At 36.5% G+C, this 26842-nt stretch overlaps 1 protein-coding gene across 1 annotated transcript in view; it reads left to right on the forward strand.

The window, feature by feature from the left end:
* The first annotated feature begins 538 nt into the window (after positions 1-538).
* LRRIQ1 (leucine rich repeats and IQ motif containing 1) overlaps positions 539-26842 on the forward strand; it is a 220484-nt gene continuing 194180 nt past the window's right edge. The window contains exons 1-7 of the mRNA XM_052641127.1: positions 539-682; positions 2727-2838; positions 8891-8982; positions 10465-10582; positions 11328-11551; positions 16404-16478; positions 20708-22330. Of these exons, the coding sequence (XP_052497087.1) occupies positions 539-682; positions 2727-2838; positions 8891-8982; positions 10465-10582; positions 11328-11551; positions 16404-16478; positions 20708-22330 (2388 nt within the window). The remainder of the gene's footprint in view (positions 683-2726; positions 2839-8890; positions 8983-10464; positions 10583-11327; positions 11552-16403; positions 16479-20707; positions 22331-26842) is intronic.

The raw sequence follows: 26842 nt of genomic DNA on the forward strand, positions 1-26842 counted from the left end.
GCGAATTTAAAGAGTATCATTAAATTTGATCATTTTGTAGTCAAACACTAAAGAAATAAGGGATGAAAATAGGGAGAAAGCAATTTTCTTTAATATATACTGCTCCCGCTGCTAAGTCGCTTCAGTCGCATCCAACTCTGTGCGACCCCATAGATGGCAGCCCACCAGGCTCCCCGGTCCCTGGGATTCTCCAGGCAAGAACACTGGAGTGTGTTGCCCTTTCCTTCTCCAATGTGTGAAAGTGAAAAGCAAAAGTGAAGTCGCTCAGTCATGTCCAACTCTTATTGACCCCATGGATTGTAGCCCACCAGGCTCCTCTGTCCATGGGATTCTCCAGGCAAGAGCACTGGCATGGGTTGCCATTTCCTTCTCCATCTTTAATATGTAGTATAGGCATAATAAGGTGTGATAAAATTTTGTTAAAGCATTTTTACATAGAACATGTTGAATTGGTGTGGCACATTAAAGAACCTATAGTTTTTACTAGCATTTAGCCTCTTCAGTTTTCTCTAAATGGTTCTGTGTTTTATTATGAAGGATGATGGAAGGCAACGATGATGATGATATAAAGCTCAGAGAAGAAATAGAGGCTGAATTGGATAAAATCAGCATTTCTTCCTTGGAAAAATATGATTTTGATAGCGATTCAAAATCAGAAACCCAGAGTGATAATAGTGATACAGTAAGTTTTGTGTTGTACTTTTGAGACTTTTAACTGAAGTAAGCTTTTTTAGGAGAAATACTACTTTTCTCAGTGTGTTTTTTATACTCCTCTCATTTTTTTCCCCTTAGGGTGACCTTTAATCAATGCATATTAGTAGATATTTAAATATAAAAATATATTGATAAATTACCTATAATTTCACATGTATACGTGTGCATTTTTTCACAAAATTAAGATGTTACTATTCATATAATCACACATAGGTATGTATACATATATGTTGTTGTTTAGCTCTAAGTCATGTCCAGCTATTTTGTGACGCCATGGACTGCAGACTGTTCTGTTCATGGGATTTCCCATGCAAGATTACTGGAGTGGATTGCCATTTCCCTCTCCAGGGGATCTTCCCAACCCAGGGATTGAACCCATGTCTCCTCCATTGGCAGGTGGATTCTTTACCACGCAGTCAAGGGAAAGTGAAAGTGAAAGTCACTCAGTCCTGTTAGACTCTTTGTGACCCCATGGACTATACAGTCCATGAAATTCTTCAGGCCAGAGTACTGGAGTGGGTATCCATTCCCTGCTCTAGGGGACCTTTGCAACCCAGGGATCGAACCCAGGTCTTCTGCATTGCAGGCAGATTCTCTACCAGCTGAGCCTGGGAAGACACACATATATATTAGTATCCTGCTTTTTTACTTAATCATGAGTATATTGTTATGTGATTAGATATGCATAAAAATCAAAATGTATGTGAAATCTTTAGATCAAAGAAATAGTTACATTTTTTTGAAATCAAATATATATTCATTTGTGTATTTCCTCCAGTGTTTCGGTTCAGTTCAGATGCTCAGTCGTGTCCGACTCTTTGCAACCCCATGAATCGCAGCGCGCCAGGCCTCTCTGTCCATCACCAACTCCCAGAATTTACTCAAACTCATGTCCATCGAGTTGGTGATGCCATCCAGCCATCTCATCCTCTGTCGTCCCCTTCTCCTTCTGCCTCCAATCCCTCCCAGCATCAGGGTCTTTTCCAATGAGTCAACTCTTCGCATGAGGTGGCCAAAGTATTGGAGTTTCAGCTTCAGCATCAGTCCTTCCAATGAACATCCAGGACTGATCTCCTTTAGGATGGACTGGTTGGATCGCCTTGCAGTCCAAGGGACTCTGAATAGTCTTCTCCAACACCACAGTTTAAAAGCATCAGCTCTTCGGTACTCAGCTTTCTTTATAGTCCAATGCTCATATCCATACATGACTACTGGAAAAACCATAGCCTTGACTAGACGGACCTTTGTTGGCAAAGTAATGTATCTGCCTCCAGTGTTTATATACCTAGAAAATTTATCCATGGATTCATTCTTTTATATAAAAATTCTTGATCCAATGAAAACTTATTTTCAGCTATATTATAAAAAGTACATCTAATTAAAATTTCCCTGAAATATTTATCAAATATCCCTGGTGTCACTTGTAGAATAATCCACCTTTTCTCAAGTTACTTGTCATATCTGCTGTATATACTTAGTTGTTATATACATATAATCTATCTGAGGTTATCTATTCTTTTCCATTATTCTGTTAATTTTTGCCCTATTCTGGTTTTATATTTTTAAGTATAAAATGGGCCAAATTCCTTCAGTAGCTTTGCTGCATCAACTCTTTTCAACTAAGCTTTTTTTCCCCAAGAAAACACATTTGTCAAGTTCCTTGAAATAATTATACTTTGATTTTTAATTAGGATTGCAATAACCTACATAATACTTTAGGAAAAAATAATATTTAAGTATGTCTTTTTATCCATAGGTAACTTAAATAAGACAGAAGTTCTGAAATTATTCATTTGAGGATGAGTTCCAACAGAATCATGGATGCAATTTACAGCCATCTGAAAATGAAAAGCAAACTTTAACCAAATGTGTTTGTTTGGACTATGCTTTTTATATGAAGCTCTTTTACCTCATTCACACATTTTAGTCAAAATTTTGGCATTTCAAAACAAATTTTGATGCATAGTTTTAGTAAATAATTTTACAGTTCCTTTTATTCGTCACATTTTTAGGATTCGGATGAGTTACCTGAGTCAGTTCTTCACTGTATCAACATCATAAAGAATAAGAGTAAAACTGCTGAAGAGCTCATTCTTCAGGACTTGGAGGATGCTGATGCTGTAAGTAAGTACAGTTTTCATCTGCTCGGTAGATAAGTTTTCTGTAAGTATGAGTGATTTATAATTTAGAAAATTAAACTGCTTGAAGTTATTTCTTCTCATATACAGGTGTGTGCATTTATCTCTAATAAAATCTCTATAGTATATTGGTCTGTTCAATTTATTTCACACATCAGTTTTAATTACTACCTTCCTTATATCTCCGATAAATACTAGTCGCTAATAATTTGTTTCACTAGTTCTAATTAAAGCCAGACATTCTGTTACTTTCTGTCAAAGGAACCCAAGCATGGGACTATTTTAGAATTATCAGTTTATATGTATTTTTGGAGAAAAATATAATGTATATAAAATCCTCACAACCTTATTTGCCTCAACTGAGCAAATTTATATCTTGCAGTTATTCTAAGAATAATAGAATGAACAAAGATTTAACTAGAAGTAATCCTAGCTTCATTTATAATGAAAAAATGGCAACAATTTAAATGTTCAACAGGACGTTGGTATGTCTAACAATATACTCTTTAAAAAAATTGAAAGACATTTTTAATAATACAAGTTTTATGGTATACTACAAAAGTTATTATGAAATCCAGTGTCATTTATGCTTATATTGGCATAAATTATGTGGGTATTCAGAGATGTTTATACCAAAAATATTAGTGTGTGAAAGGATCTGTTGTAGCCACTGAGAATACAGCAGAGAACGAAACAGGCAAGGATCTTGCTCTGTTATTCTAGTGTTCCCATGTTGGGAGACAGATAATAAGTAAACACATATTTCAATCATGATAATTCTATGAAGGGAGGATTTCAAGATAAGGGCATAGAGATTGATTTTGCTGTTTTAGATATGTGAAGTCAGGGGAGGCATCTCTGAGGAAGTGATATTTAAGTAGTGTCTGAAAGGAGATAGTAAGCCACATGCGATATGCTGGTGAAGAAGTGAGTCACATAGCTATCTAGAGAGCTGGTGTTCCAGAAAGAGGGAATTGTAAAGGCCAAGGCACACTCAGTGGGCTTAATGTGTTCAGAGAATAGTCAGCCTTTGTGGTTATATTCAAGCAAAGAAAGGGTCAGATATACAAGACTCTTATAAATCCAAAGGGTGGACTTTGGATTCTGCTCTGAGTATATTAAGGTTTTTCAGAAAGGAGTGACAGAGTAGATGTATTTTGAGGCAATCATTCTGGGAACTGTGTAGTGAAGATGCCTTGAGGTAGCAAGAGTCTACAAGACTATTACAGTAGTATGGTTAGAGATGATAGCAGTTTAAATACAAATGGTGAAAATGGTCATACTCTAGAAAACATTTTTAAGTAGAAATAACCAAAAATATTTATTGATGGATTGATGTGAAAGGAAAAGAGGAAACTGACTGCAAGATTTTGTTCCGAGTACATGTGTGAAAGAATATGTAAAGACTTCTTAAATGCAGACCCTTTAGACTTTAGCAGTGATTATTGTCAAGTTAAGGTGGAGTTTAGTAATTTGCTTATTTATGTTTACTAAGGTTTATAAAATGAAAATCTATTTTAAATATATTGGCAGGTATAGAGCCTGATTATGTAAAAATCAAAGGAAATATACAAAAATTAGTTACATGAAAGATTATAAGAACTAAAGTCATAGTAGTGGTTTAGAAAGTTATAAGATCTCATGTGTATAGCTCTAACAAAGAGGTCTGATATTCTCAATGAATAGAGTAATTTTCTAAGAAAATTCAAATTATCAAAATTGCTTGAAAAAGTAGAAAACATGCTGAAATCAGTAATTTGGCAAGAAGGTAGAAAGAGGTTTCTTCTCAAGTGTCAGTAGGAACTAGGGATAATTTTGTAATTGAATGATTCCAATCCATCAAGGAGCAGAAAATCTTCAGATTATATTTCATTCATTAAAAACTGCACATTTTAGATGCAAAACTGTGTAAGCATAGCATACACATACATAGGAGAAACTAGAGGCTAATTTTATTTGTACATATGGATGTATTGATGAAAGCTGTCAGTTGTATGCTGCTGCTACTGCTAAATCGCTTCAGTTGTGTCCGACTCTGTGCGACCCCATAGACGGCAGCCCACCAGGCTCCCCCGTCCCTGGGATTCTCCAGGCAAGAACACTGGAGTGGGTTGCCATTTCCTTCTCCAATGCATGAGAGTGAAAAGTGAAAGGGAAGTCGCTCAGTCGTGTCCGACTCTTGGCAACCCCATGGACTGCAGCCTACCAGGCTGCCCCATCCATGGGATTTTCTAGACAAGAGTACTGGAGTGGGTTCAGTTGTATACAAAAACTATTTTAGCCACTTTAAGCAGTAAGGTTTGGGGGTATTTGTGTAAAACAAACTTAGAGTTTTAAAATAACAGTGTGTTGTTATCTTTGTATAGTTCTACAGGTTCACTGAGCTTTGCCAGGTAGTTCCTGCTTGGATTTCTTACACATTGAAGGTCAGATATTGTTTAGGGTCACGGTAATCTGAAGTCTTTCAGTTCAGTTCAGTTGCTCAGTTGTCTCCAACTCTTTGCGACCCCATGAATCGCAGTGCGCCAGGCCTCCCTGTCCATCACCATCTCCCGGAGTTCACTGAGACCCACGTCCATCGAGTCCATGATGTCATCCAGCCATCTCATCCTCAGTCGTCCCCTTTTCCTCCTGCCCCCAATCCCTCCCAGCATCAGAGTCTTTTCCAATGAGTCAACTCTTTGCATGAGGTGGCCAAAATACTGGAGCTTCAGTTTTAGCATCATTCCTTCCAAAGAAATCCCAGGGTTGATCTCCTTCAGAACGGACTGGTTGGATCTCCTTGCAGTCCAAGGGACTCTCAAGAGTCTTCTCCAACACCACAGTTCTAAAGCATCAGTTCTTTGACTCTCAGCCTTCTTCACAGTCCAACTCTCACATCCATACATGACCACAGGAAAAACCATAGCCTTGACTAGACGGACCTTAGTCGGCAAAGTAATGTCTCTGCTTTTGAATATACTATCTAGATTGGTCATAACTTTTCTTTTAAGGAGTAAGCGTCTTTTAATTTCACGGCTGCAGTCACCATCTGCAGTGATTTTGGAGCCCCCCAGAAATAAAGTCTGACACTGTTTCTACTGTTTCCCCATCTATTTCCCATGAAGTGATGGGACCAGATGCCATGATCTTCGTTTTCTGAATGTTGAGCTTTAAGCCAACTTTTTCATTCTCCTCTTTCACTTTCATCAAGAAGCTTTTTAGCTCCTCTTCACTTTCTGCCATAAGGGTGGTGTCATCTGCATATCTGAGGTTCTTGATATTTCTCCCAGCAATCTTGATTCCAGCTTGTGCTTCTTCCAGTCCAGCGTTTCTCATGATGTACTCTGCATATAAGTTAAATAAGCAAGGTGACAATATACAGCCTTGACCTCCTTTTCCTATTTGGAACCAGTCTGTTGTTCCATGTCCAGTTCTAACTGTTGCTTCCTGACCTGCATACAGATTTCTCAAGAGGCAGGTCAGGTGGTCTGTTATTCCCATCTCTTTCAGAATTTTCCACAGTTTATTGTGATTCACAGAGTCGAAGGCTTTGGCATAGTCAATAAAGCAGAAATAGATGTTTTTCTGGAACTCTCTTCCTTTTTCGATGATCCAACGGATGTTGGCAATTTGATCTCTGGTTCCTCTGCCTGTCCTAAAACCAGCTTGAACATCAGGGAGTTCACAGTTCACGTACTGCTGAAGCCTGGCTTGGAGAAATTTGAGCATTACTTTACTAGCATGTGTAATGAGTGCAATTGTGCAGTAGTTTGAGCATTCTTTGGCATTGCCTTTCTTTGGGATTGGAATGAAAACTGACCTTTTCCAGTCCTGTGGCCACTGCTGAGTTTTCCAAACTTGCTGGCATATTGAGTGCAGCACTTTCACAGCATCATCTTTCAGGATTGAAACAGCTCAACTGGAATTCCATCACCTCCACTAGCTTTGTTTGTAGTGATGCTTCCTAAGGCCCACTTGACTTCACATTCCAAGATGTCTGGCTCTAGATTAGTGATCACTTCATCATGATTATCTTGGTCGTGAAGATCTTTTTTGTACAGTTCTTCCATGTATTCTTGCCATCTCTTCTTAATATCTTCTGCTTCTGTTAAGTCCATACCATTTCTGTCCTTTATCGAGCCCATCTTTGCATGAAATGTTCCCTTGGTATCTCTAATTTTCTTGAAGAGATCTCTAGTCTTTCCCATTCTGTTGTTTTCCTCTATTTCTTTGCATTGATTGCTGAAGAAGGCATTCTTATGTCTTCTTGCTATTCTTTGGAACTCTGCATTCAGATGCTTATATCTTTCCTTTTCTCCTTTGCTTTTGCCTCTCTTCTTTTCACAGCTATTTGTAAGGCCTCCTCAGACAGCCATTTTGCCTTTTTGCATTTCTTTTCCATGCGGATGGTCTTGATCCCTGTCTCCTGTACAATGTCACGAACCTCATTCCATAGTTCATCAGGCACTCTATCTATCAGATCTAGACCCTTAAATCTATTTCTCACTTCCACTGTATAATCATAAGGGATTTGATTTAGGTCATACCTGAAGTGGTCTAGCGGTTTTCCCTGCTTTCTTCAATTTAATTCTGAATTTGGCAATAAGGAGTTCATGATCTGAGCCGCAGTCAGCTCCTGGTCTTGTTTTTGTTGACTGAAGGCTTTAGTGGACTGGAATTCTAAGATGGCTCACTGACATGGCTTGCAGTTGATGCAGTTTGTTGGCTGGGAATTCATGTGGGGCTGTCAACCGGAGGAGGCACCTACATGTGGTCTCTCTCTGTAGCTTGCATGGCACCTGGATTTTGAGAAAGAGTATAACATGAATAAAATATTAAGAGACTAAGGTGGTACCTTGTAAAGCTTCAGATGACATTCTCCAAAGTCATGCAACATCTTTACTACATCCTGATGGTTACACAGGGTCAGCGCAGATTCCGTGTGGGAGGGGAGTACACAGGATACACATACCAGGAAGTGTAGGACTACATCTTTGGAGGCTATTAATAGTAACTACAATAAATAATGGAATTGTTAATAAAACTGAAGAAATCAGATTCTATGTTGAATATCTAAAGTGTAGGAAAAAAGACCTGCATGCACACTGTGAAACTGTGCTGTAGCAGGAGCTGCTGATAAAATGAAGCAATTCAGATATTAATCGTCTTCTATACACTCCTACCTCCAACCCAAAGCTCCCTCTATCATAGTCTGAGCCAGAAAAATGAAAGTATCTCTCTCTGCCTTTCTTCACACATAATATTTTTATGAAAATAAAGACTTGCACAAATATATCAATTGGCTGAAACTAAATCAACCTCAGAAACATACCTTCAAAGGAATCTGAAGTTTTTGTTTGTTTGTTTGTTTGTTTGTTTTTTGCTTTTCAGCTTCTCACATAGGAAAACATGCCAGAGAGATTGTGAATGGGTGTTGAAAAAGAAAATCTATAATACTGCTCAAAATACTTGTGAATAGTCAGTTAATTGGCAGAATGGTCATCTGTAAAAAAAAAAAAATACTTTACAACCAAGGAATAAAACAAGCTAATTGAACAAGAAAAAGAAACATAACTACCTCTTCACAGATGATAAAAAAGACGCTAAAATTCAACAAAACCTCACAAAATTGGGAATGAAAGTTTCTTTCATAAACATGTTAGTCATTATGTTTTAAATTGAGACTTTTATTAAAGCATTTTCAGTATCTTGTGCAAGATTATGTTGTTTGTGGCATGTAGACTTGAACCTTTGCTGATTTCTAGTCAAGGTGTTACTGTGATATTAAACACAGCATTATTCTGTATACATGGAAAGTGATCTTCAGTTCTAGAATATGAAAGGTGATAAGAGTACTCTAAAAATCTGTTGCTTTTATTTTTGAATAAAGATTACAGATTTCCTCTGTTCTTGGTTCTTCAGTATTTTAATATTGCTTTGATCAAGACTATTCTATAATAAAGAATTTAAGATTAAAGGATGATAAAATAGTTTAGGATTTTAACATGTGTCTTGCTTTAATATTTAAAAATGTTATAACTTCTTTCTCTTTATAGGCTGTGGTTATGGAGGAGTTTCTAATAATCATATACATTTAAGGATAGAATTACCAACTGAGTGTAAAGAAAATCCAGAACAGTTAATAAAGGTATATGTTGTTTGACTGAAAGTGCTCAATATTATATAGTTAGAAATTTTCCTTTTCATCTCATATAGGATTTAAAGTTCACTGTCTTAAAATTTTAATTATTTAAGCAAATAATTGTTGGTTTTATTTTCTCTTCTGGCATAGAATATAAAGCAATGCAAATTACAGTCTTTAAAATATTAGAAATGGTGATTTGAGCCAGAAATACTTGGAAATTTAATGTAAATAAGACCAGCATAACTATATTGGATGGTATTTTTTACCTAAAAAATCCAAGGAAAACAATGAAATATACTCTAATATTGTTACGTTGCTTAAGAATGTAGTATGATTAATGCAGTCTTTAAATACCCTGTAGAAACTTTAAATGTAGAATGTCTTTTTTTTTTTTTTTAAGGTAAAATAAAAACATCCGTAAAGGAGTGAGAGTAAAGGAAAGCCTAGGATTTGGGGGTAAAACTCCTGGAAATGTATTTCAGAGAAAGTCTCTTCCACAGGCTCAGCATCTTGTTCATTTTTCTTACTCTTTTTACATAACTCTAATTGTATGTAACTGTATTCTTGCTCTTTTGGAGAAGGCAATGGCAACCCACTCCAGTACTCTTGCCTGGAAGATCCCATGGGCGGAGGGGCCTGCCTGCTAGGCTGCGGTCCATGGGGTCTCGAAGAGTCAGACACGACTGAGCACCTTCACTTTCACTTTTCACTTTCATGCACTGGAGAAGGAAATGGCAACCCACTCCAGTGTTCTTGCCTGGAGAATCCCAGGGGCGGGGAAGCCTGGTGGGCTGCCGTCTGTGGGGTCGCACAGAGGCGGACACACCTGAAGCGACTTAGCAGCAGCAGCAGCAGTATTCTTGGTCTTTATGAGGTTAGCAGAATTTGAAAATTACTTGTATGTATGTTTCTTACTCTATTTTTTGGTAATGCTCAGTCCTGACATAATAATTTTGAATTATATTGCTACTTCATTGGAATAGATATCCTGTACCTTTTAAGCTGGAGCATGGTGGAAACCTAATTATGGAAAAATATGAATCAAAATTATAACCTATATATTTCAAGGTAAATTAGAAAAAATTGTCTTTAAAACATATTGAATATATTAGCAATTTGTATATATGTGCAATTGCTGCAGAAAGGAAATATAAAAAGATGTTAGGGGGAAACAAATATTAATAGAAACATTTGGACATGAGTGTCAAGCAGGTTAATTTTGAATATTGTAAGTAAATATTAGAAAGTAATTAGAATTCTGTAATACATAAGGAGGGGAAAATACAATTTGCTTCCCTGAGAAAAGCATTTTTCTTCACCATAAAAGAATAATCATCAATGTGCTATAGAATTGTATTTGAGAGCAATTTGAAGTAAATAATTTTCTAGATATGTATGTGTAAATACTTAATACATTATTGAAATGACAACTTTACTCTCTGTTTTGTTTTTCTTTAATCATTGGTACTTTCTTTAACCTCTTAGATGTTATCTGAAATAGAAAAAGAAGAATTTCTAAGAAGTAAAACTCACTGTGGCAGTCCTGATTTGGTTCTGGAGTCTGATCTTTGTGATTTGCCGGTGGATGAACATGGTTTGCCAGGTGGATTAACTTGCTTGATGATACTTTTGATCATTTTAATGTGATTCACTTTAATTATCTAAAATCCTTAAACAGTTTTTGTTTGCCATTTAGAAGAAAATAGTCATGGTATTTGAAAAATACTGTACACTTACTATGGTTATTTAATTACATGTTTCATAGTTGTTGGTTTTTTTTTAATCCTAAATTAACTTCATTGTGGCTCAGCTGGTAAAGAATCCATCTGCAATGCGGGAGACCTGGGTTTGATCCCTGGGTTGGGAAGATTCTCCTGGAGAAGGGAAAGGCTACCCACTCCAGGATTCTGGCCTACAGAATTCCATGGACTGTATAGTCCCTGGGGTCACAAAGTGTCAGACATGACTGAGCGACCTTCACTTTCAATTTAACTTTATATAAGTATATTTGAAAATTTTCCACATGTAGAGCTGACTGCAATAGATGTACCCAGACCTGCATTTTTTAACTGTCTCTTAACCATATATATCTCTTACCACACACATGAATGCGTGCATGTGCACGCACACACAGATACACACACATAGTTTTCTGGAATAGTATGACAAGTTATATGATTTCCTTATTGACTGCAATGGAGTTTACATGTATTTTGTGCATTAGCATATTGTCGCTTTCACTTTGGTAATATATTGACATTATTTCTTTATTTTGAAATTACTTTTAAATTTTATATTGAATCAGCTTTGACTGGTTTGAATAAATTTTTTTCTCTTCATGATTACAGATGATGCTGATATAAATTTTGGATACTGTGAAGTGGAAGAAAGATGTCGGCAGTCCTTTGAGGCTTGGCAAGACAAACAGAAAGAACTAGAAGATGAAGAGAAAGAAACTCTCAAAGTTCAGAGGGATAGAGAAGAAAAGCAGTTGCAAGAAGAAGAAGAAAAAAGACATTGTTGGATGAAACAATTTGAAGTTGAAAAGAAGAAATTAGAGAATATTTGGAAGGTAAGTTTTCTTGTTTTTATTTTTCATTCTTTTTTTTTATATATTTTTTTGAATCAGTAACTCCTGAATAGTACTGATGTTTTGGATTTTGGTGTAGCTCGAGCTCCATTCTATGGGTTTTAATTAGTCCTAATAATCAAAGCTGGAGAAGGCGATGGCACCCCACTCCAGTACTCTTAACTGGAAAATCCCATGGATGGAGGAGCCTGGTAGGCTGCAGTCCATGGGGTTGCGAAGAGTTGGACACGACTGAGCAGCTTCACTTTCACTTTTCACTTTCATGCACTGGAGAAGGAAATGGCAACCCACTCCAGTGTTCTTGCCTGGAGAATCCCAGGGACAGGGGAGCCGGTGGGCTGCTGTCTATGGGGTCACACAGAGTTGGACATGACTGAAGTGACTTAGCAATAATCAAAGCAGCCCATTGGGGATTTACAGTGTTAATATGGACCCCTTGCTTATTTTCCATGAAATTCGTTGTAATTTCAGGTACTGCTTTGGATTTTGAGATCCCCCAGAGTCTATAAAGTTTCAAAGACTGTCCTGAAAAAGCTGACATTTACAACATAAATTGTTGCTTTTCTATGCCCTTCTAATCACAGAAAAAGGCAACAGAATTTTCTCCATCACAAAATGTCCTTACTATGTAGCCTGATATCTAGCAATTATGTAAGACATATTTGGTTAAAGTGGTTCAGGCATGTAGGTAATAGTTGTGCTCCATTCCCATGAATGAGCTAATTTCTGGGACTAGAACATTTTTGGCATAAGGGAGTTTTGTGTTGTTTTCCTTTCTGTTTTCTCCCAGCTGCTCCTCAGGTGGTCCACATCCTCAGGCCATGGTAGTGGTATCTGGAGAAACTGGTGGATTTTTGGGACTCACTTGTGGACCATCAGGATCCTTAGACTGTATGGATAACAGGCAGGACTTACATCTGTTTTGCATTACTAAAATTAGCTTATGTATTACTCCCAACTTACTAGTTTTGAGTCTTCCATGTACAGAACATTAGCATGTCATCACATAGGTAGTTCAGGGTATCCTAGCCTCCCATGTTGAGTACATTGCATTTCTGAATTATGTAGAAAGTAAATACGTTAAAAACAATGATAATATTGCAGAACCAGCTTGTCCATGCCTTTTACTAATAGTAAGCTACAAATCTTTAGCTTCCTTTTAGTTAATATTTTCCTTTCCACAGACTAGATTAGTTATTTTCAAAAGTCAGAAGCTATTTTTTTTCCCATTCCAGAATAGAAGTTAATACAATGTAGATTATTGGAGTAGTGTTTCCTGGCTTGTGGCAAAATGTATCACTGTTATTGATTGTTAGTGATATTTTCTAAAAAACAGCTGATTTTTAAATTCTGTTTTCATTGCCATTTTTAGTTTGTTTTGTAACAAAAATTTATTGACTACTTCAAGGGCAAAACTTTCAGCTATTCACTTGATGTTACAAAAAAAATTTAATGCCAGGGCCTTACCCTTAAAAATTATAACTTAGTTTTTGAAAGCAATTTGTACTTTATCATAAATTTATGATTTAAAAATATATATGACATTAGTAGATTAATGTGGAGAAGGCAATGGCAACCCACTCCAGTACTCTTGCCTGGAAAATCCCGTGGACAGAGGAGCCTGGTAGGCTGCAGTCCATGGGGTCTCTAAGGGTCGGATGCGACTGAGCGAATTCACTTTCACTTTTCACTTTCCACTTTGGAGAAGGAAATGGCAACCCACTCCAGTGTTCTTGCCTGGAGAATCCCAGGGACGGGTGAGCCTGGTGGGCTGCCGTCTATGGGGTCGCACAGAGTCGGACACGACTGAAGCAACTTAGCAACAGCAGCAGCAGTAGATTAATGAGTTTCTAAATGTGTGCTTCGTTTTACCTTGGAGCTTCAAAGTTTTCCACTGGGACCATTCCATAATTTTATAATGATGGCTTCTAAATAGATAATTTACGTACTCGGTAATTCTCACCTGTGTCTTTGCTAGCTGCTTCTTCCATTTCTAAAACTGCTATTATAAATTTCTTTCCTTAAGAATTCTACCCAACTCCCTCTTCCTTGTTATTAGTAAACGATCACATTTTTGCCTCAATTACGAACTTCTTTTTCTTTCTAATCTGACATCTGCTAACTGCTAAGTTTCTTCAGTCGTGTCCAACTGTGCAACCCCATAGACGGCAGCCTACCAGGCTCCTCCATCCCTGGGATTCTCCAGGCAAGAATACTGGAGTGGGTTGCCATGTCCTTCCCCAGTCCCACATCTAGTTAACATTAATTTTTGTGGTCACCTTTTTAACTTTAGTTTTTGCCTTTGTTCTTATCTCCGTAACAGAGCTTCTACCAAAGGCCAACTTTTCATTCTTTGCTCTATATTCTACCATTTTCCAGTTTACTTTTACTTTTTCCTGTATGTTAAAATACTCCTACAACTTCCTCCTTTCTCATTGCTTATACTCATGTTCAATTTTCTCGTGTCCTAGAAATAAAACAGAACAGAAAACTCAGATCACTGTTGATATCTTTCTTTAGCTGCTCTTTAGCTTTACTTATCATAGACAGGCTTCTTAAGGAGTAGTTATTTGTGCTCAATCCATTTCCTCATCTTTCATTCAAATCTAAACCTTCTAGGTGCCTTCCACCTCCATCCCAGTGAATTAAATTGCTTTTGACAAAACCAAACCAAAACAAAACAAAACATTGGCTTCTAAGCTGACTTTGATAAAAATACAATGACTTCTAGAACCATACCCACAGGTTCTAGTGAAGTTGCTCAGTCGTGTCCAGCTCTTTGCAACCACATGGACTGTAGCCTATCAGGGTTCCTCCATCCATGGGATTTTCCAGGCAAGAGTACTGGAGTGGGTTGCCATTTCCTTCTCCAAAGGATCTCCTCAACCCAGGGATCGAACCCGGGTCTCCCACATTGCAGGAAGATGCTCTACTATCTGAGCCACCAGTCAGTATTTATTTTTGCCTCTTTTTCTTTTTATGCCAGTAAAAATCTGTTGACCATTTCATTTTCCCTTCACTTCTGTGGGACCACACTACCTTGATTGTCTTCTTACATGTTTATCCATTTTTCCTTGGTATCTGTTTTTAGGTTAATTTTTTTCTCCTTCTCCCTGAATGTGTCCTACCCTGGATTCCATCTTTTGCTCTTTCTTTTCTTATCCCATGCATTTTCTCTCGTGATAGTCTCAAACACAGCAATGGCTGTTCAGAACCAAATCTATAGTTATAAAATAAAGTGAACCACATAACTGTTCCATACTCAGAACTTAATGGATCTAATTGTCTCAATGGATCATTGTCTTTCTGAGTTGTGCTCTTCCTCTGGTATTCATTAGTCATTATTTTGATGAGCTATGCTCTCATCTTAGACTAAGCTAAAAAGTTGAGTACCATTTCTGACTCCTCTCTCTTTTATGGTCCTGTCCTTCTAATAGTTCATTATCCACTGTCTCATCCATATGTCTATTGCTGCCCCATAGTTCAGGATGTCCTAATGTCGAGCTTGGAATATTTACTATACTCTCTAATTGACCTTCCTACTTTTGGTCTTGTATTCTGGAAACTCATGCACTGTAATGCAGTCAGAAGGATAATTATTTTCCAAAAAAAATGTTATTTCCATGCTTAAATGCCAGTAAAATTTCCCATAGCTCATATGAGATAATTTCCAAAGAGCTTTTCCCACTTCCTTTGATTCAGTCAGTGGGCAGTTGGTGGCAGTTTCATATTTGCATCGTGTTTGCATCTCTTCTGACTCCTGTGACCTCATCTGTAGAAGGCCTTCACTGATTCTGTCATGGACTTCTCTAATACCTACTTCACTGATCTCCTTAGTGTTTCCTTGCCTTACTTTCTTATTAAATGTGGTGGATTAGTTGTTAAGTCATGTCCAACTCTTGTGACCCCATAGACTGTAGCCTGCCAGGCTCCTCTGTCCATGGGATTATCCAGGAAAGAATATTGGAGTGGGTTGCCATTTCCTTCTCCAGGGGATCTTCCTACCCAAGGATCGAACCTGGGTCTCCTGCATTGCAGGCATACTCTTTACTGACTGCTATCAAATGTAACTTAACAATTTTCCTAAAACTGGGTTGTAATCATTTTCCTAGTTCAAAAACTTTTTAATCAATGCCTCAAATGTTTACTTAATCTCTTAAAAGCCAAGTCATTTCAAAAACAATCTTTTGTATGAACCTTTCATAATCCTCTAATTATTACATCTCTTCCTATCGTAATCCTTATAGTTCTTATCTTGTGATTAACTTATTCTGTTAAATTTGGGGTAATGTGTGAACATATGATAGCATTTTAGAATTACTAAAGGTAAAGTTTTTGAGGAAGGGGATTATATTTTACTGATTTTTGTTTATTTTTCAGAGCCTTAACAAAATAGATGCTAGTAATGAATTAATGAAACAAAACAATTACCCTCTGAGATGATTTATTATGTGAATTAAATGAAATAGTGTGGAGAGAAAAAAAAACCTGTAATGCAAAACCCATCTTAACATACATTGTCATTTGTAATTTTTGCATTATCCAGGAGTATGTCTAGCTAGTACATTTTATTATATAAATAAATATACTCAAATTAATAAAACAGCTTTCCAAGATTACAGATATCTTCATGTGCTAATGGGAAACCTAGGTATCATTTTATGATATTTTAAGTTGAGATTAAATTTGTTATTCCAGTACTAATAATTGGGGGCCATTGGGTGAGTTATTATCTTTAACCATTGTTTGCTAATATATGTTGTAAGAACCACACAAAATAAACATAATATTTTTGACATGTGAATATCATATTTCAATATTATCATTTGTTCAGCAAGAACAGGACAAGATGAATGATGAACTTCATAAAGAGGAGAAAATATGGAAGGAGAGATCTAAACAGCATGAGGTATGTATTTATTGTTTGTAAGCAGCACAATAATCATTCTCCATTTGAAATAAATTGCTATGCTTGGACTGAATATTTTAAAATAATATTGCCTAGTTGGTATAGGATTTAATTTACTCAAGTTTTAAAAATACTTAGTCACTGGAAACTCTCCTTGAAATGAAATATCCTGACACGGAAGGTAAAACTGGTTCAACTAGTGAACATATCTATGTAAAACTGTAAATGTAAAATTTCCTCTAAGGTTTGAGGAAACATACTGTTATGTTTGAGGAAACATTATGTATGAGGAAATATACCGTTATTTCATTATGATTGAGGATTGTTATGAAAGTTACTGCATTTCTTTAATGCAACTAATTGAATGTGTTAAGTATCCCTTTAAGTTTAACATAACATGTTTATTAATTTTTAACTAATTTACACTGCAGTTTTTATATAAGATTAAGTAATTGCAAGTAAAAAGTAGGTAAAATTTCCCATAATTCTGTAATGTAGTTACAAATATTACCTTTCTTTGTATTTTTCCAAGTCTTTTTTATAGTTTATATAAACACATTCCTGAAAAAGTAGGCATATCCTATCCATCTTTAAATAAAAAAGTTGGTTAAGCATGTGAAGACACAGATTCAATATGAATGACAAGAAAAAAAAGACAATAGTGATTCACAGGTAATCCAAACGTTGGAGTTAGGAGAGCCATGAAATTCCCATAATTATTATGCAGTAGCAAAATAGATAGGAGATATGAAAAGAAATTAGAATCTTTAATGTAATACTAAGTATATATTCTTCCCCTGGAGGAGGGCTTGGCAGCTCTCGCTAGTATTCGCTGGAGAAATCCATGGACCAAGGAGCCTGGCAGGCTACAGTCTATAGGGTCACAAAGAGTTGGGCACAACTGAAGCAACTTAGCACAATACAGCAGCACAAAGTATATATTCTAGACTTGAATAGTTCAGTGTAAAAAAGTAAAATTTCAGTGGATAAGTTTAACATTAGTTTTGACAAAACAGATGAGAACATTATTGAAGCTAAAGAAAAGTCAATAGAAAATGCCCAAATATAAGCACAGAGAGAACTAAAATGGGGAAAACAGAAAAGAGAACAAGAAATATGTGATACATAATGAAAATATTAAAAATGTGTATAAAATAGTAATCTGGAAGTAAAGGAGAGAATGGGGCAGAACCTATGGGTAAAGAAATAATAGTTGAAATGGTTTCAAATTGTTTTAGAAAATTCAACTTGAACATGAGTAAAGATCCCCAAGTTGAATCAATACAAAGAAAATCACACCTTGGGATTGAATAGTATAACTATTAAAATTCGAAATAAGGAGGGGAAATCTTAAAATCAGTCAAGGAAAAGGTGCATTACCTAAAAAGGAGCAACAGTAAACTGGCAGCTGATGTTCCTCCTTACATGAAATGATGGAAAGAACACGACAGAATAAAAAACGTAAGTGCTAAGTGTTAAGGGTTCCTTTGATCACTGTTGTTCCGTCAGTCGCTTAGCCGTGTCCAGCTCTTTGCGACCCCCTGGACTGCAGCATGCAAGGCTTCCCTGTCCTTTACTATCTCTTTGAGTTTGCTCAAACTCGTGTCCATTGAGTCAATGATGCCATCCGACCATCTCATCCTCACTTGCTCCCTTCTCCTTCTGCCCTCAATCTTTCCCAGCATCAGGGTCTTTTCCAATGAGTCAGCTCTTCATGTCAGGTGGCCAAAGTATTGGAGCTTTGGCCTCAGCATCAGTCCTTATTTAGGGTTGATTTCCTTTAGGATGGACTGGTTTGATCTCCTTGCTCTCGCTGATTAGTGTTCTTTGAATCCTCAGTCTTCCTCTGCTTTCTGGACTCAGTTCTCCTTTCTTGGAGTATACAGCTAAACACTTGTCAAAAGTATACTTTTGGACAGGAAATTTTCTCAATGTTTGCACAATTGAAAATGTTTTTATTTTGCTTTTAAAACTGAATGATTAGTTTTCTTGGATGCAGAATGGAGGTTTATTACAATTTAGTCTTAGCAATTTAAAGATAGAACTCCATTACATGTTTATTTTTGCACACGCCATCTCTGGGCTTCCCCTGTGGCTCAGCTGGTAAAGAATCCACCTGCAATGTGGGAGACCTGGGTTCAATCCTGGGTTGGGCAGATCCCCTGGAGGAGGCCTTGGCAACCCACTCCAGTATTCTTACCTGGAGAATCCCCAAGCACAGAGGAACCTGGCGGGCTACAGTCCATAGTGTCTCAAGAGTCAGACATGACTGAGCAACTAAGCACACACAAAGCACATGCTGTCTTTGATTGCAAATCTGATGCTCATTTACTAAGTTCTTTTGAAGCTTTAAGATTTTTTCACTTTTTGCATTCATCCACACATATTTGCTGGTTTTCTACTGTGTGCCAGGTAGGTACCTCTCTGTGAGGACTCAGGATACAGCAGTGAATAAAACAGAAATAATCCTTGCCTTCATAGAGCTTATATTCCTTAGTGTTCTGAAATATTGTTAGTGTTTACTATATGAGCCATCATTTTGTGTATGTGTGTGTGTGTGTGTGTGTGTGAAATTGACTCATCTGAAGGCCTTTGATTTTGGTTTAGAAAACATTTTTCTATGATTCTCTTCTCTTCAGTTTTTCTCAGTATTTTATTTTGGAACTCCTGTTAGTCATATGTTGAAGTTTCTGTGTTGATTGCCTTTACACCTGAACTTTGTATATTTCATGACTTTGTGTTTTTTATATTGTTTTGGGAAACATCTAATTTTGATTTTTTTTAATGGGAACAAGTCTTTATTAAGTAACTTTTAATATCATAAAAATAAAACTCTTATAATTCTCTTTACAGCAAATATATAATATCAGTGCTTTGGCCATCTTAAGTTAAAAGCCCTTTATCATAAAATATATGGTTTTAAACTTTACTCAAATAGAATTTATAATCCCTTATGACTTCCCTACATATACATAACAAGAGTGTAGTAAAATTAGCAAATACTAAACTATATTGATAATTTATCATTCTTAGTTTGTAGTTTTTAGAAACAGTACACGCACCTAATATATGTCGATTCCTTGGCTTATTAGTTGCAGTGTACAATGCAACAAAATACAAAATACATGCTTGGTGAACATTCTTTTGTATCTATAAGACGGGAGCTAAAGATTAGGTTTCAATACTGACATTTAACTATTCTACAAGCAATTAGCATTACATCATAATATGCCATCAAGGCAATTTTTTATACTGAAAAAATAAAAATAAAAACCGTTATTTGTAAACTTTTATATGAAATGTAACTCTTCAAGTGGAAATAAAAAATAAAATGTGTCTATTTATTATTCAATACACATAGGATTTCAATTTTTGTTATAGGCATTTATCTGTTCAACCATTTTATCTTGATTTTTGTTTGTTTGTTTGAGTGAGTCTTATGTTTTTATTTGGGCACTTGCATTTCATTTTTTATATGAGATTCTTATTTAAACATTTTTTCTTAAAAATATCTTTAGCTTTTACTTAAATAGTTCTCTCAGAAATCGGACCTTCCTTTTGCTTATTGAAGCATTTTTGTCACTGCACATCATTTGTGTTAATTTTTCTAAATATTTGCCCAATTTGGTGGATCTGTTTACTTTTGTTTCAGGAGTTTAGTGACAATGATATTCTCACCCAACTCTGGATTACCTCTTTTAGTGCGTTATGGGCTTATCAGCTCTCCTAATAGACAGGATAAGATATATAACTAGACTTAGGTGTATCTCCTGCCTCACCTTCCTTATACTATAACTTACAAAATCATCCCCTGTCTCTGCAGTCCCTGTGCTGCCAGCTCTAGGGGTCTCTATTATCAGAACACCCATCTTATGAACCTTCAAGTCCTTTTCTCCTACACAAATTTTAGATTTTCGCTTTTCTTGCCTTTTCTCTGTGTCATTCTGACTGCATATGCTTTCCATCGTCAAAGAATTCCTCAATTCCCCAGTTTCAAGTACAGTCATAATATTAGAGTATCAGCTTACTAAATTGATAGAAGCTCCTAAATATTTTTTAAAAAATCAATATGCCCTTTTAAATAAATTACTTTAGTTCCTGTAAGTAAGTTTTCTATTGATTTTATTATGATTTCAGTTTCAGTATTTGTTTTAATCTATATTTCATATGATACTTTAGTATTTCACATTTAGCTTATGCTGACTACTATATATCTTACTTTATTTTAGGAATTTATTAGAAACTTACATTTACAAATGGAAGAAGAAAGAACAAAATTTAAAGACCTTCAGGAAAAAGAAAAAATGCGTTTGTCAAAACTGCAGCATAATGCAGCTGTAAAAATTCAAGCTAAATATAAAGCATTTGTGGCCTACCAAAAATATGGCCCAATCATAAAGGAACAAATAGAAAGTAAGAAAAAGAAAGCACAAGAGTGGAAGGAAAAGGAAGCAAAAATACGACAGATAGAAGAAGAAAAATGGAAAAGACTAGAGGAGAAACAAAGAAGAGAAGAAGAGATAGAAAAGCACATGCAAGAGGGAAGGAAAAGGAGAGAAAAAGAATATGTGGGAAAAAAGAACATCCTGAGACAAGAAAGGGAGCAACTACTAAAGATGGAAAAATTGATATTGAGAGAAGCTACAAGAAAACAGCTGATAATAAGTAGAGCATTAAAGAAGGGAGAATATAATGCCAAACGTTTATCTATTGAGGATACATCAAAGAATAAGGATGATGGAGCCAAGAGGCTAGGGGATGGAAAGTTAAAAATGTGGGGAGATGCTTCCCCTTGGTTAGCTGAAGAGTCAGATAAGAGAAAAAATGTAGATAGAGAGCTTGTATTGAAAGAACCAGTACAATTAAAAGAATCTATGTCAAGCCAAGCAATTTTGGCTGTATTTAAAGTCAAAGAAAAAAATGAAAACCTGGCAGTACAATGTTCAGAAGAATTGGTCAAGCAAAAAAGGAATTATGAAAACAGAGATCAAAAAACTCAATTGGAAAACCTGCATCTAAAAGAAAATGTCAAAGAACAGTTGCAGTTGCAAGAATTACAGTCTCAAGTACAAAAAGAGGAAGTCTTGAAACCTTCCATAAATGAGACTATGAGACAAGAAACCCAAATAATATTAGGAAATAATCAAGAAATTGATGAAGTAAAAGACAGTGAATCACAGAAAATAAGTGATGAAAACCAACAGAATAAGATGCAAAAAGTAGAAAAAAAAATATCGGGACAGTTAGGAACATTATATGAAGAAAATAATATAAAGGAAATTTCGGTGATACCAATGAAACAAAAACCAGTACCACTGAAATTAGAAAAATCTGAAGATATAGGGGAAAATACATTACTACAAGAAGAAGAAATTGATTTAAAATCTAAAGAAGCAGAGGAGAACCCAAAAGGCAGTGCTCTGAACAGTGACTTGGTTTTTAACACTAATGATGCTGTGATCAATGTAGAAGGCAAAATAAACAAGCAAAATTATATTGTAGATGCTCCTTGTGAAGATTTGGGTGGCTATAATGCAAAGAACTATTTGGTTTTTAAAGAAGTAAACTCTCTTAAGTCTCAGATTCAAGAAATTCCAGAAGAATGTCATGAAAACACAGCTGAATGTGAAAATACAGTGGCCTGCTCTATAGAGCCAACACTTCTATCTTCTATTGAAGAAAAGAGGCTAGCTTGGATAACATCATTTAAACCCTGGTGTGAAATTTTCAAGCAAAATCAACAGAAGAAAATTGTTAGAAGAAGGAGACTTATAAAATGCCCAGTCAACACAATGCCCCCTTTGAATACACTAGAAATTCTTCGATGTGGTCCTTGGGATACTTTACAGCAGGTATTTTATAATACTTTTTACATACTGAATTTTAATTGGTTCTCTAAAATGTAACTTCAAAAATCTTTACATAAGGCAATTTTTATTTTTAATTGAAGTATAGTTGATGTACAAAAGGTTACAGGTGTACAATATAGTAATTCATAATTTTTAAAGATTATACTCCATTTATGGTTATTATAATATATTGGCTATATTCCCTGTATTGTACAACATATCCTTGTAGCTTACTTACTTACTTACTCTCCCCTTTCCTCTCCCCACTGGTAACCACTAATATGTTCTTTGTTTCTCAGAGTCTTCTTTTTTTTGTATCCAAGAATTTTCTCAGTCAATGGAGTTACTAATGAAATACTTATCCTATTTGAGAAGAGTTGTACTTAAAAGATCTCCTCAATTAAAATTATTCAGTGCATCGTCTTCAGTGAGACACTATGAAGAGCTTTGATTTATATCTTGAAACCTATTTTCGAGGGGCCTATAGCATTATTAGGCTTCTAACAATGGAATCATCTGGGAAAGTAGAGTTGAATTAGAGTAGAAAAATTGTAGCTTGATACTCAGCTTGGAGCTGGTTTGTTTTAGTCCTGGACCACAGCACCACCTAGTGGCTCCTTTTGTAATTTAGTCACGCGCTATATAAAGGTGGTACATGGCTCCTCGGTCCATGGGATTCTCCAGGCAAGAGTACTAGAGTGGGTTGCCATTTCCTTCTCCAGGAAGAATACTGGAGTGGGTTGCCATTTCCTTCTCGAGGGGATCTTCCCGACCCGGGGATCGAACCCAGGTCTCCCACATTGCAGGCAAACACTTTAACCTCTGAGCCACCAGGGAAGCCTGAAATTTAAAGTAGCTGTCTCAGAGGGAGAGGGAGAGGGTGGGATGATTTGGGAGAATGGCATTGAAACATGTATACTGTCATCTAAGAATCGAATCGCCAGTCTATGTCCGATGCAGGATACAGCATGCTTGGGGCTGGTGCACGGTGATGACCCAGAGAGATGTTATGGGGAGGGAGGTGGGAGGGGGGTTCATTTTTGGGAACGCATGTACACCCATGGTGGATTCATGTCAATGTATGGCAAAACCAATACAGTATTGTAAAGTAAAATAAAGTAAAATTAAAAATTAAAAAAAAAATTACATAGCATTATAAAAACAAAAGACAAAAACTAAAGTAGCTGTCACCAAATGCTACTAATTTACTATGCTTATTAAAACATAGTTTCAATCAAAAATAAGACAGAAACTAACATATGTGTAGAAAAAACAGGAAAGAATATTAAATACTAGAAGGGATTTAAGATTAAAATACACGTTTAGGCCTTAAGCTCAAAATATAAAGTTTATTTGATTTCTTGATATAGGTAAGATTCCGAGAAAAGGAAACATTAATGTTAATGTGTATACATTGTTTTATTCATTCACTCAGCAAATATTCATCTATCCCATATGATCAAGTCCATATTTATTGTTAGGTTAAAGGGACAGAAACAAACCTGTCTTTGCCCTTATGCTTCTGACTTTGGTAGGCAAAAAGGCATTAAACAAATAAATACGATACTGTGGAGTTTTATTTTTAATGTATCAAATGAGATCAGTGTTCTCATTTTCTTTCTGCCATTTACTGGCTGGGTCACCTTGCACTGGGTCACCTTGCTCTTTCTGAGCCTCAGTTTTGTCTTCTATAAACTGGGAAGAGAAATACCTACGTTATAGGATTGTTGCGTTTTCAAAGACTGTATGTGAAGAATTTGGTCTTGGGCTTGTAACGTATATAATAGTCATTGTCAGATGTGGTCTCAAACATCTGAAGAGAATGGCAATGGACTTCTGATTAGTCTATTTCATCAAATAAGTTAGAACGTTGAAAATGCTGAATCATCTACTATATGGAATAGTACTCCAGAAGGAAATGACTGAAGAGCAGTGATTATTGACAACTAACATTTTTTTTTCCCCTAGCAGAATGCTTTAACTAATTCATTTTTCTTTTGAGTATTTTGCTACTAATGGTAACTAGCCTTAAATAACAACTGAAAAAAAAAGAGTATAGCTTAAGGACTTTTTTCTATGGCTTTACAATACGGCATGGAAGATGATAACATTTTAGGGGCTGATTAACTTTTAGGTCAGAATGTCTCACTTCATTCAAGGAAGACTGTAATTAAGTGGTGTTGTGATGCTGCATGACTTAGTTGAAGTTATGTTCTCGTTCATTTAAGCCACTAATCAAACCTCAGATTCAGTCTCTTTGCAGCTGATTTTTTAAACAAAATTATTTCTCTAGGTTGGATAGATTTGAGATTGTGGTGTAATCACGAATTTGTTAACACAAAGCATAACACTCATTGCTTCTGTTACTTTGGCAATTACAGTTTACCATCGATGAGTGACACTGCTTGGGTTGAATTTCTCAAGTGTAATTGAGAGTGAACTCTATAAAAACATATGTGGCTCTTTTAGGTCATTTTATTTATCAAAACTATCAAGGATTTGGGGGAAATATAGATGATTGAGTGGAAAACTAATTTGCGATATTTTATCAAGATGTAATGATGAGTCTTAGATTGCTTGGTTGGTAAGGAATTCGCCTGCAGTCCAGGAGACCCCGGTTCAATTCCTGGCTTGGGAAGATCCTCTGGAGAAGGGCAAGTCTACCCACTCCAGTATTCTGGCTTGGAGAATTCCATGGACTGTTTTGGGCTTCCCTTGTAGCTCAGCTGGTAAAGAATCTGCCCACAATGCTGGAGACTTGGGTTCGATCCCTGAGTTGGGAAGATCCCCTAGAGAAAGGAAGAGCTACCCGCTCCAGTATTCTGGCCTGGAGAATTCCATGGACTGTACAGTCCGTGGGGTCGCAAAGAGTCGGACACGACTGAGCGACTTCCACTAGGTTCTATGAGTCAGTTCATTTTTGTCATGAGAGACCAAAAATATTAGTTTTCCAAATATTTTTATAGTACCCTTTGGTAATATGGGAACACAACTATGAATGTTATAAATATTTTAGTTTTTCCACAGGGCTAAGATAATGCATTTGTTGAGTTATTTGAGAAGCACTTAGTGACTATTCACTATGCCCCAGATGCTCTTTTATCAGGCTGATCATACGCTGATGAACGCCTATGAGCATTAATTCTATATTGACCTTAATTTTTAGAGCATAAAGCAGTTTTACTTGTGTGATTATTTTCATGCATGTATCAAAATGATTGGACTTCCCATGTGGCTCAGTGATAAAGAACCTGCCTGCCAATACAGGAGATGTGGTTTCAATCCCTGGGTCAGGAAGATCCCAGGGAGGAGGAAATGGCAACCCACTTCAGTTTTAATTTTCTTGCCTGGGAAATCCCTTGGACAGAGGAGCCTGGGGGGCTACAGTCCATGGGGGTCACAAATAGTCAGACATGACTTAGCAACTAAATTAATGACAATCAAAATTATTAGTGTAAAAGTTTATTTGCTCTCCTATGTTTGGGAAAATCTAGAGTGCAACAGAAAATAAATTGCTGTATCATGAGGAAATTTTAAAATTTAACTTATTCTTGGCACTGGGTCTTCATTGCTGCACACGGGCTTTTCTCTGGCTGCAGCGAGAAGGGGCTGCTCTCTGGTTGTTCACACGCCTGTGGTTGTGGTGGCTTCTCTTGTTTTGGAGCTTGGTCTCTAGGTGCACATGCTTAGGTAGTTGTGGTGTGTGGGCTCAGTAGTTGCCACTTATGGGGCTTAGTTGCCCCGTGGCATGTGGGATATTCCTGGACCAGGGATTGAACCAGTATCCCCTGCATTGCAGGGTGGATTCTGAACCAGTGGACCACCACGGAAGTCCCAGGAAATTTTTAAATGTTCAGTACAAGGGAGGAGGAAACACCAAGAAATACTGCATATTCAAAAATAGACACCATTGACAAGTATACTGCAGCAGCTGTCACTCCTATACTGCAATTAGAGAGGTTGCTACATTATAACTAGAACTTAATTGTGTTTATATGCTTGTAAAGTAATGTGCAAAATCCTTCAAGCTAGGCTTCAACAGTATGTGAACCGAGAACTTCCAGATGTTCAAGCTGGGTTTACAAAAGGCAGACGGACCAGAGATCAAATTGCCTAAATCTGTTGGATCATAGAAAAAGCAAGAGAACTCCAGGAAAACATCTACTTCTGCTTCACTGACTATGCTAAAGCCTTTGACGACCTGGACCACAACAAACTGAAAAATTCTTCAAGAGATGGGAATACCAGGCCCCCTTACCTGCCTCCTGAGAAATCTGTGCGCAGGTCAAGAAGCAACAGTTAGAACTGGACATGAACAACAGACTGGTTTGAAATTGGGAAAGGAATACATCAAGGCTGTATGTTTCACCCTGCTTATTTAACTTCTATGCACATCATGCACAATGTCGAGCTGGTTGAAGCACAAGCTGGAATCAAGATTGCTGGGAGAAATGTCAATAACCTCAGATATACAGATGACACCACCCTTATGGAAATGGCAACCCATTCCAGTAT

The sequence above is a fragment of the Budorcas taxicolor genome, chromosome 5, assembly GCF_023091745.1.
Source record: "Budorcas taxicolor isolate Tak-1 chromosome 5, Takin1.1, whole genome shotgun sequence".
NCBI lineage: Eukaryota > Metazoa > Chordata > Mammalia > Artiodactyla > Bovidae > Budorcas > Budorcas taxicolor.